General features: G+C 35.5%; 1 protein-coding gene across 2 annotated transcripts; it reads left to right on the plus strand.

Moving 5' to 3' along the window:
- Nucleotides 1–418: 418 nt before the first annotated feature.
- On the plus strand, nucleotides 419–5,626 carry elovl8a (ELOVL fatty acid elongase 8a). Of its 2 annotated transcripts, XM_051128692.1 has the most exons (9): nucleotides 433–512; nucleotides 1,162–1,264; nucleotides 1,447–1,513; nucleotides 1,738–1,925; nucleotides 2,000–2,080; nucleotides 3,849–3,905; nucleotides 4,000–4,114; nucleotides 4,971–5,098; nucleotides 5,178–5,625. In XM_051128692.1, the coding sequence occupies exons 2-9, from the start codon at nucleotides 1,262–1,264 to the stop codon at nucleotides 5,343–5,345; spliced, it is 807 nt and encodes a 268-aa protein (XP_050984649.1). In that variant the 5' UTR covers nucleotides 433–512; nucleotides 1,162–1,261; the 3' UTR covers nucleotides 5,346–5,625. The 2 variants fall into 2 exon arrangements, with proteins under 2 accessions (XP_050984657.1, XP_050984649.1); XM_051128700.1 differs by having other exon boundaries at nucleotides 419–1,264; nucleotides 1,738–1,895; nucleotides 5,178–5,626.
- Nucleotides 5,627–11,854: the final 6,228 nt, after the last annotated feature.

The following is an 11,854-nucleotide window of genomic DNA, read 5'->3' on the forward strand; positions in this document are numbered from 1 at the left end:
AATGCATTATGAACCAGGGGTGAAAACTTTTTGAAATTTAAGATCAGGGTAAATTGAACTTATTTTGTCTTCTGGAAAACATGTAAGTATGTTCGGTAGCTTCTGAAGGGCAGTTCTAAATGGAAATACATATATATATATATATATATATATATATATATATATATATATATATATATATGATATTTAGGCAAAATGACAAAAATGTACACGTCTTCATTCTGTTCAAAAGTTTTCACCCCCCGACTCTTAATGCATCATTTTTCCTTCTGGAGCATCAGTGACTGTTTGAACCACCTATAACAGATGCATATGAGTCCCTCAGTTGTCCTCACTGTGAAAAGATGAATCTCAAAATCATACAGTCATTGTTGGAAAGGGTTCAAATACACAAAAATGCTGAAAAACCAAAGAATTTGTGGGACCTGAAGGATTTTTGTGAAGAACAGCAGGCAGCTTAACTATGAACAACTATCACTAAACCAAAAAACACACAGCTGTGGATCATTCTGGTAAGAACACAGTATTAGAATCAAGGGGTTGTATACTTTTGAAACGGGTCATTTTTATAAATTCAACTATTATTTTCTCTTGTGGACTATATGTAAATGTCTTTTATGTGAAATATCTTATTCAGGTCAGTATACTACATAAAAAATAACATGCATTTTGGATTATCCCTTTTATTTTGGTAAAATAATTAATTTAGCAGATTCTGTATGTAAACTTCTGACCTCAACTGCATTTAGAAAATTTAACAAAGCTTGTATCACTGTTCAGAGAAGAATATCACAATACAGCCTAATTAGCGTATTAAATCAATTCTAACTCATAATTCGGTTTATTAGTGAAATTATTTCTAAGTTTGAAAAGTCTAAATAAAAACTAGTATTAACCTGCGTAACCTATTAACCGATAGTGTCTTTAAAAAGCAACTCTTAAATAGCTAATACAGTACAACGCTCAAAATAGCTGATGGTAAAGAATAGTTATCCAGGGGATTTTGGTAATCCGTCTTGGGGTGGATGCCATGTGTAAAGTCCTTAACTCCTTATTGAGCCACTGATTTATGTTGAACGAGAGCTGTGTCGTATATCCGCTCATAACGTCATGTTTTCTCGTTGAACTGAAATAGCGCTCATAATTGACATTTTTCCACAGTTACTCCTGTAGTTACACCCTTCGACGAACTCTCTCGCTGTTCTCAAATGCAACCGATGGATGGCGCTGTTTGGGCATTACTGAATGAACCTCAAGCGCAATGGTAAGGCATTTACGCTTAATATAGACTAAAATTTCTCAAATAATGATAGACTGACTAAAATGGGCTACTTTAGGGCTTGTTTTAGATTGTTTGTTTACTTGCTGCTTATGCTATTTTCTTTTTACAGCATGTCCATACATTAACAAACACCTGATTCTTCTCTTTCATTACTAATCGCTCAGGTGTCTGTATCCCCGTCGATATGGCAAAGGCTCCAGATATTTTACCAATGGGTCCTAGAAAACGGAGGTATTTTTCAAGCAATTGCATGTGTGGTGTTCTACTTTAATTCTAAAAGTTTTATACGACATAAACTACATCAGAAAACGCAAGTTGTAGACTACAACAACGAGTTCTTATTTTGACTAGGCTATATTGGTCCTGACCAGTATGAAAATACCTTCATAAACTACTTTAACCACGATATTAGGCACATCAAATGAGCTAATGAAGCAATTTGTTTATTCCTACAGACAAGAGGACAGATGGATGGCTTTTGGTTTATTCTCCGCTGCCTGTCGGTGGTATCTTCCTATTTTACCTTGTCATCGTCTGGCTTGGTCCCAAACTGATGTCCAGCAGGGAACCAGTCAACATCAAAGCTCTCCTCATTATTTACAACTTTTCCATGGTGTGCCTTTCTGCTTATATGTTTTACGAGGTATGAAAACTGAAATATACTTAATTCCCATTTATTCATTCACTCACTCATTCATTCATTCATGTTGTTTTTAGTTCACAGCATCTTCTTGGTTGGCAAATTACAGTTTGGTGTGTCAGCCTGTGGACTACTCTGAAACCCCCTTGGCAATGAGGGTAAGCAAATTATTTTTATATAGGCTACACTACCAGTCAAGTTTTTGAACTGAAGAATTTTAATGTTTTTTAAAGAATTCTCTTTTGCTCATCAAACCTCCATTTGTTTCACCCAAATACAGTAAATATTTCTATTTGAATATTTTTTAAACGTAGCCTAATTTATTCCTTTGATCAAAGCTATCCACCTTATTTTTCCCATAGGAGTGGGTGCAGCCATTTTTAAATTTTTTTGTGTCTGGCTTCCGGTCTCACCCACTTCCAGCTTGTTTTAGCTGCACAAAATGCTTGTTTTGCAGCTTGATATTGCAAACTGGCGTGTTTTACCATTTTATTTGAATGTATTCTCTCAATTATGAACACACTGGTTTGTAGTGCAAACTGTTTTACCGTTTACTGCACTTCGAGATTCTTCTCGTTATTTCCCTATGGTGAATTATGAACCGGACGTCTAACACATTACCAGAAAACAGCTTACTTCCGCATTGAAAAATAAGGTGGATATTTTCAGCATCATTACTCCAGTCTTCAGTGTCACATGATCCTTCAGAAATCATTCTAATATGTGACCCTGGGCCACAAAACCAGTTTTAAGTATCACTGTATTATCACTGTATACTTATATTTGTTGCAATAGCCAAAAATACATTATGGGGCAAAATGATTGATTTTTCTATTATGCCAAAAATCATTAGGATATTAAGTAAAGATTATGTTCCATGAAGATATTTTATAAATTTCCTACTGTAAATGTATCAAAAAAAAAATTGATTAGTAATATGCATTGCTAAGACTTTCATTTGGACAACTTTAAATGCGATTTTCTCAATATTTAGATTTTATTCACCCTCAGACTCCAGATTTTCAAATAGTTGTATCTCGACCAAATATTGTCTTATCCTAACAAACAATACATCAGTGAAAACCTTATTTATTTGGCTTTTAGATGTATAAATCTCAATTTCCAAAAAAAACAAAAAAACAAAATAAATAAAATAAATTGACCCTTATGACAGATTTTTTGGTCCAGGGACATATATGCTGATTTGCTGTTCAAGAAACATGTTTTACTATGTAAATATGGCTTTATATATATATATATATATATATATATATATATATATTTGCATTTACAGTTCAGGGTTCACTGATGAGTAGAAAGATCCAAAGATCTGAAAAAAAAAAAAACAAAAACAAAAAAAGAAGCTTTTGTAACATTATACATTATACCATTCAAATGCTTGGAGTCTTTTTATTTATTTTTTTATTTAACAGGCATGATTATAATTGATCAAAAGTGATGATAAAGACATTTATAATGTTATAAAATATTTCTTAAATATATAAAATATATAAATGCTGTTCTTCTAAACTTTCTATTAATCAAAGAAACCTGAAAAAAAATCTACTCAGCTGTTTTGAACATATTTATTTTATTCTTTATTTTTTTCTTTATTTATGATGTTATTTTATTTAAGCTGCAAAACAGAATATTAGAATGAGTAATGATGCTAAAAATTCAAACAGAAAACAGTAATTTTTAACAGTAAAACTATTTCAGATTTTTACTGTTTTTGCTCTACTTTGGATTAAATAAATGCAGGCTTGTTGAGCAGAAGAGACTTCTTTAAAACAAAAACATTAAAAAATCTTACTGTTTAGCAACTTTTGACTGGTAGCATAAATTATTTGTGTTCTCCTTCAAAGAAGTTATTAAAAATGATAATTATTGCTTGTATTAATTATGTGCAATTTTATTGCCGTGCAGATGGCCAGAGTGTGCTGGTGGTTTTACTTCTCCAAAGTCATTGAACTTACTGATACAGTAAGTAAATTATCTAGTCCTCTGACAGATAGCATTGTTTATGAAAGTCTTATGATGTTTTATTACATAAATAAATAAATGTCATTATCATCAGGTGTTCTTCATTCTGAGGAAGAAGAACAATCAACTGACCTTTCTGCATGTGTATCATCACGGCACCATGATTTTCAACTGGTGGGCCGGGGTCAAGTATGTTGCGGGAGGACAGTGTAAGTGTTCTTATCTTGGAGTAAGACAGATCATTGTATTTACCTTCAACACTGTTATACTATAAATCAAACAATATACATGTTTATGTCAAGTTTTTGACACAACCTTTTTTTAGCTTTTTAGCTATAATATAAAATACATATAAATATAATACAAAAATACAAGATATAACTGAGTTTGTTTCTTAATCAAAACAGATTCTGAAAAATGTTGGATTATATTATTTGCTCACCAGAGGATCCTCTGCAGTGAATGGGTGTCGTCAGAATGAGTTCAAACCTCATGTGAAGTGAAAACTTTCATTCATAATTAACAAATTCATTATTAATCCATCATAATTTTTCTTTCAAAAGCCACCAACATTTGTTTAGAACTGTTTTACTTGATCTGTGCATATTTCTCTCCTGATTCTGACAAGTCCTAGACAACATTCAAAATATCATTTGAACCTTTGTACAAAAGCTTCTATTGAAGCTTAAGATGCTGATTGGATCATGTCAAATCATGCTGAAGATCTTCATGTAAATTTTCACTCGTATTATGTTATAATTACAGTATAATTTGTAATAAAAATATTTTGGACCCCACTGTAATGTAATTAAATAAGAATTAATTCAGCTCCTAAATGAGAATCTACATCCTGGGGGTTGTTTAGTTGCAGTAGCACTCTGACACCACTAGGTGATGTATTGCTTCAGAAATAGACAGTGAAAGTATTCTGAAATGCGTCTGGTATTAATGCGACTGATAAAAGACCTCATGGATGTGTGCTATTTTATCTGTTTCGGAGTGCCATATGTTCTCAAGTGTCAAGGCAGAGAATGATTTACTAAAGATGTTCTCTATCTCCCTCAGCGTTCCTTATTGGCCTCATAAACTCTTTTGTTCATGTGGTGATGTATATGTACTATGGCCTGGCAGCATTGGGCTCCCAAATGCATAAGTACTTGTGGTGGAAACACTACCTTACTTCGCTTCAGCTGGTGAGACTCTCATGGTTTTTTAAGGATTTTTTATAGGATTGGTCACTTTTGTGTCACTGTCTTTCTTTGTCCCCCTCAGCTCCAGTTCTTCACTGTCACCATTCACACTGCAGTCAACCTATTTGCTGACTGTGACTTCCCTGACACCATGAATATGGTGGTGCTCGGCTACTCCCTCAGCCTGATCGCCTTGTTTAGTAACTTTTATTATCGGAGCTACATTTCCAAGAAAACCAAGACGGTGTGATAACATGAAGATCGAAGATACAGAAAAAAAAAAAAAAAAACTTTGATTGTTTGAATAAAAATGTGTCATGCATTGATCCCGAATGTGGCGGTTGAGACTGTCTTATGGACTCTGTTTAATCCTTTATCTCAAATCCATTTGTCTGTGCATCTCCCCTCCTCCAAACAGAGTCCATACAATCTCTACACTCCCATCCCCCTCTGGTCATTAGGGATTGAGACCCTGCAACGCTCTAGTGATCTGGTCAAATTGAAATAAACCCGAGTCCACCTTCTGCTCCTCACTCACTTATTTATCTAATCTCCCACTGTGACACTTCATTTGTTTTACCACTCATTGGATCAGGTCAACCAATCACAGTGCAGCTAGGGGGAGTGGCTTATTTAGGGCTCTACCTTCTCTAAAGCTGTCCTCTTCTACCTTAGGCCTATGCCTTTTTAAAAATATTATATGTTATCTCCAAAAGGTTACTTTTTAAGATATAAAATCCAATATATAATACTATTTATCTATCTATATCTATCTATATACGTTTCCTCCGAGTAGGTGAGGGAGGCAGTGCCTCCTCAAAATATTTAATGAGAAAAAAAATTGTAGTACAAAATGGCACTATTATAAAATATAACATTAAAAAGTGTAAAAATCACTTGTTTTTCTAAAGAAACATTGTCCAACAGTGACACCAGCAGCTGTGATTGGTTCATGCGATAATTACCGCCTCTTGTGTTCACGTTTGTTCTGCGTTCGTGAACCCGTCTGAATGAACAGTATAATAGCTTCAGTCGGAAGACTAATTTAAAAATATAATATTTACGAAGATTTAATGACTGATGATCCGAAAAATTAAAAAATAGTTAAAAGTTAACTATTAAAAAGATTTTTTTTAGGTTATATTTTTGGGTTTTTTGGGCCTTTAATGGACAGGACAGTAGAGGGTGACAGGAAAGTCCTGGGCAGAGAGAGAGGGGAGCGGGATCGGCAAAGCACCTTGAGAGGGGAATCGAACTCGGGTCGCCGCGAACACGTGCGCTGTATGTCGGTGCACTAACCACAAGGCTATTAAAAAGAAGTCGTAATTTTGCATATGCGTGAGAAGTGGTGAAAATTTGCATCTGAAATGGGTTTCAGAAGTGGATGTGGCAAAATGGCTCGATAGCGCCACCTATAAAATTTCAGCCTGAAAACATCTAAAGGCCAATATTCAGTTATAATCATAGCACCACCTGTTGGCAACAGGATGTCATGTTTTACACTAACACAAACATACCGTGTTCAATCTTCACCAAACTTCATATGTTTGATCATGGTCCTAGATTGAAGACATCTACATGCCAATATTCAGTTATAGTCATAGCGCCACCAGCTGGCAGCAGAAAGCTTGGCACATATAAATGACTTTGACATATTACTATTTACTACTCCTATATTTACTACTATTACTATTTCTCACCGTTTGCTGTTTTGGTAAAGCCACCAGGTGGCGGTGAGCCCAGATGCGAGGGCCCTTTCAACACTGCTTGCAGCTTTATTTATAGCTATATTTCTTATCATCAGGATTGTGCAAAATTCTGAAGTGAGAATTTCTTTGAATTTAAATTAATTTGAATTCTGCTTCCTTACATTTAAATTTAACTGCAATTATGCATTGTATTTGCTACCTCGGTTTAAATTTAGTAATTGAATTGAAATTTAAAAGGCATTCTTGAACCAGTTCTGAATGACACGCAAGCGTGAAAGCTTGTCACAATGGTGTAGAGAGAAGATTTCTCCTGAAAAATTGTTCCAGCCATCTCTGAATAGCAAGTGTAGGCCTACTCCAAAAATACTGGGCAAGCACCCTGTCACCTGAGTGACATGTGTCAAAACAGTGAAAATGTCCTTTCATTGCAGGGGAAGGTAATGGCATGGAATTGCGGACTATTTTGCACTGGAACATTCTAGACTCCTGCATGAAATTAGATGGCATTACAGACATCTAAAATTGCAGTGCACTTCCAAATTACCTCTTAAATATAATGCAGTTTTATTATTTGTTCTATTGATAGCTTCTCAAAAATATTTGCAAGCAATATTTCTCACAGAGCAGGCATAGATTTGTGCCTCAGGTTCAGTTTGAAGAATGCATTGCATCCATATGAATACGAGAGAGCTCTCACCTGTCTCTCATTTCGAATAAAAGCAGCACAAGCTCCACAACATGTCAGTCATCTGACAAAATGCCCAGGTTGCATTTCACCTGTTGAAGATTACATTCCCCACGGTGCCATCAATGCGGCGACTCTTCATGCATCCCACAGTCCAGTGCGGTAAACAGACGGTTCTCAAGGTGCACCTCTAAATGTCACTTTCCCTGCAAGATGCCAGATGAAGGCCATCCTTTAATGCTGCTGTCACTTTAAGTCACAGCCATTCTTCCTCTGCCTCTCTTTGTTAAGGCATATAAAGAGCAAGCAACAAATGTCTCTGATGCAGGCTGACAGAAAAGAAAGTGCTTGTAAAGATGAAAAGAAGATGAGGAATAAATTCACCTCCCTCCCTCAATTTTCTTTTGTTTAGAATTTGATGGTCACACTTTTCCTTTTCGCAGGCGCAGCAAAGGATGCCAGAAGAAAATGGTAGTTGTGTAATAACTTGTTAGCAACACAACCGTTTCAACCGACCAATAGACAGACAGACAGACAGATTGATAGTTCCTTCCGCTGTGAACTTTAGTGTGGAGTTGTGTTCTGGCTGGGGTCGGTTTCTTCCACTAGCAGCCGCCCTCTCAGTCTGAACTGTAATTAGTAATCACTCAGAGAGGGGCTGAGACCTCCTTACCGCTGCCTGTCGGTAATCACACATGCCCTGAGTACCAGCAAATGAACTGCTGATGATGATGCTTTAGGTGCGGTACGGTTTTCTCTCACAAAGAGGGTTAACAAAAAGGTTAGCAAAGCTCAGCCACTGCCACACTCAGCTTCCCTGAGAATCTCAGCAGCGGTCACATGCCACTACATGATCGGAGTCGTCTGGTGGTCATCTGGTGGATGTGGTGTCAGTGAGGTGGAGGGCTAATGTGAGGTCATCATGTTCGGACTGCAGGAAGATCTGCTTAGGATAGTAGTGAGGGTTTTATGGAAACAGTGCAGAGGAGACATCCTGATGTGACCTGTACACATACACATAAAGGATGTTGTTGATGAAGTGTTGATTAAGTGTGCTTCTTATCTTAAGAAAGCATATTTTTGATGACATTAGCATTTTAGTAATTATTTTGTTTTGTTAAATTATGTAGACTGTAGAAGGATAAAACATGACAGGGACAAAAATGTCCTGTCTTATCACTTTTTATGTTGCAAAAATTAAATAGGACTAAAATAAAACAAAACAAATATTACAAAATATGACATTAAAGAGTGTATAAATCACTTTTTGTTTCTAAAGAAACACTGTCCAACAACAGCACCAACAGGTAAATGAGAATAAATGGGGCAAAGTCACGTGAGAGGAGGTAACGACTCCATCATGGTATGATTGGATATGCCTGGTTATGATCGGCTGTGATTGGTTCATACGAGAAATCCCGCCTCTTGGATTTGCGTGCGTTCCGCTTCCGAGAATCATTCTGAACGAATAATATAATGGCATTGAAGGAGAAGTTTTTTTTTTTTCCCAAAACAAAAATGGTTTTTCGGACACAAATAAAACACAGTATATCACAATAAACACTTATTATTTTTAAAGCACACACCCAAATGTCTTGATAACCTAATCTAATTGAAGGCAAAACTATGAAATTAATTTATATTTGAGGTAATTTTCATGCTTAAATGCAGAGTAGAATGAGCAACAAAATCGGACAGCTGAATGCCATGGTTGTATGTGATATGAACATCATTTTTAAACAAAAGATATGGCTTTTTCAACATATAGTAGTGTGATTGGGAAAAATATACTGTGTACTAGAAAATTAAGCATTGAGGATTTATATTGATGAAAACATATTAAAAATATACTTCAAGGACATGAGATGTACCCACAATTATAGAATGACCCAGTAAATCTCTGTCTGTGACCAATATTTACTGAGCTTTGATGACTGATGTTCCGAAGAATTAAAAAATAGTTAAAAGTTAACTATTAAAAAGAATAGCTGAACATAAGTTCATAAATAAAAACATGATTAAAAACATTAACCTGATGAGATTCATACTTCACTTTAAAGGAAACCCTGGGTATTAAGAAAAAAACAGCATATGCTGTTAGGTATGTTTTGATGCTGGTTTAAGCTGGTCCTTTGCTGGTTTATGCTGGTCATGTTGCTGGTCAAGGACCAGCATAGACCAGCAAAGGACCAGCTTAAACCAGCATCAAAACATACCTACCAGCATATGCTGTTTTTTTCACCAGGGTGTATAGCTTAATATAATGTAAATTATGTTTCTTACTGAAATATGTAGTAGAAAACCCATGAAAGATTTACATTGTTACATATTTTGGACTATGTAACAATTAGCCATTATTTTGATTACGTAGAAAGGTTGCACTTGGTGAGCTACTGACACTGAGCTATTTTTACCACAACACAACTCGGAAAATAAAATACTGATACGATGATCACAGCTACTGAAAGAGCTTACAGGTGGCAATGAATATAAGCATAGGCTTAAAATAAATGCCTTACCATCGATTTTCCCCACAAAGATTCTAAACGCACCCGGATATCAAGTGAAATCTGTGCTGAGAAACTCAGAGGCTGCAGCATCATAACAAGCATCGGCATGTTTACATTGTTTGTAAGCTCTTTCAGTAGCTGTGGTCTACTAAAACCCTCAAAGGCATCAGGGCTAAAGTGGAGAGAACAAAGACATGGAGTCTTTAGGAAGTTTTTTCGTCCTCAGGCATCATCCCATTATTTTCTCCTCTTCTTATCGCTAGGAAAGCAGTGAAGACTTACATAGCTTCTCTTGTTGCCCTTCGACTGAAAATTACAACCAAAAGCCACACAATGTGGCACTGTATCTGTATTTTATTTACAGTAAAAATAGCAACACATAGTGCCAGTAGCTCACCAAGTGCAACTTTTTACGTAATCAAAATAATGGCGTCCCCCCCCCCCCATAGTCCAAAATATGTATAAAACGATGCAGATTTTTAAAATAAAAATTAAATAAAATGTATAAATATGTCTTTTATAGGTTTTCCACTACATATTTTAGTAAGAGACATCATTTACATTATATTAAGCCATACAAGTCTTAATACCAAGGGTTCCCTTTAATAACTAGGATATTGTTAATGTAAAAACATGAAATAGAATCATTTCTTCTCTCTTTCATTTACTGGTAGTTCAAGTAATGTTTATTTAACCAACAAAATTATGATTAGGGCATTGCAAAAGAGAGAAAACGTAGTTATGAAAATATGGTAGGCCTATAGTATTCTGTCCAAAAAGAAGATGGATATATTACAGAAAATTATGGGAAGCCCAAATGGGACAGGTACATGGTAATGCAGCAAACAAAAGAATTCATTGCTTAAGACAAATGTATTTTAATACTATGGTAATACTCATGTGTATTTATCCTTTGCTGAATTTTACTTCTTGTGCAGTTCTTCATAAGACAAATGTACTTTTTCCTACTTTAAAAAAAATGGTAATACGCATATGCATTTATGTTTTATTTGAATCTTAGCATATGCTGAAATTGACTTCTTGTGCAGTTCTTCATTTAGCTGTGTGACAGCAGAACTTATATATGTTATTTATGTGCTCAATGTACATATTAACAGATCAGTTTGTCAAAACACATGGCTCAGTTTCATTTGCTCATTGATCATGCTTCTCACAGGGGAGGTTACTTTATGGTGTTTTATTAAGAAAGAAAGAGGACCCATCTGTCTTATATAATATTCTATAATATAAAGTGGGGCCGCTATAAAACCAGTCTGAGTCTGAGACACACATGCAATACAACTATGCATGTGCTATGCATCCCATATGCTGTTGATGATTTAGAAAGGCAGCGGTGGTCTGTGGATGAGTCATTTCTGCTAAGTATGTCAGAAGTTTTCACAAAAACTCCAAATACAGGTATTGCACGGGGATGTGCTCATACTACACAGCCTGTGGCTGTCCTGGGGTCTTTTGATAAGGACACTGATTTTCTGTCTTGACTGTTTTTTCATTCACAGACAGTTTTGACCCGGCTAATGCCATGCTTTATCTGGCTGCTGAAATCATGTGCAACTAATTATTCCTTTCTTATTCTATCCTTAAGGTCATCATTGTCATCATCAGGCAATAAAGAAGTTATTTCAAGCTTATCCTTGTTTGAATTCATGTCATGATCTGACTTTTTGTGCTTAAGGTTGACAAAATAACACTTAGGAAATTGTATTTGTTTTTGTTATGTTTTGGGAAAAAAAGTCTCTTATGCTGTCCACCTTGTTCTAATCAAAGTTCAACTCAAAAGTAAGCCTATGGGTGAGATTTCCGGTTAATTAGTCGCTATCCACCTTTTTCCTGA

Source organism: Labeo rohita, chromosome 2 (assembly GCF_022985175.1).
Source record: "Labeo rohita strain BAU-BD-2019 chromosome 2, IGBB_LRoh.1.0, whole genome shotgun sequence".
In the NCBI taxonomy this organism is placed as follows: Eukaryota; Metazoa; Chordata; class Actinopteri; order Cypriniformes; family Cyprinidae; genus Labeo; species Labeo rohita.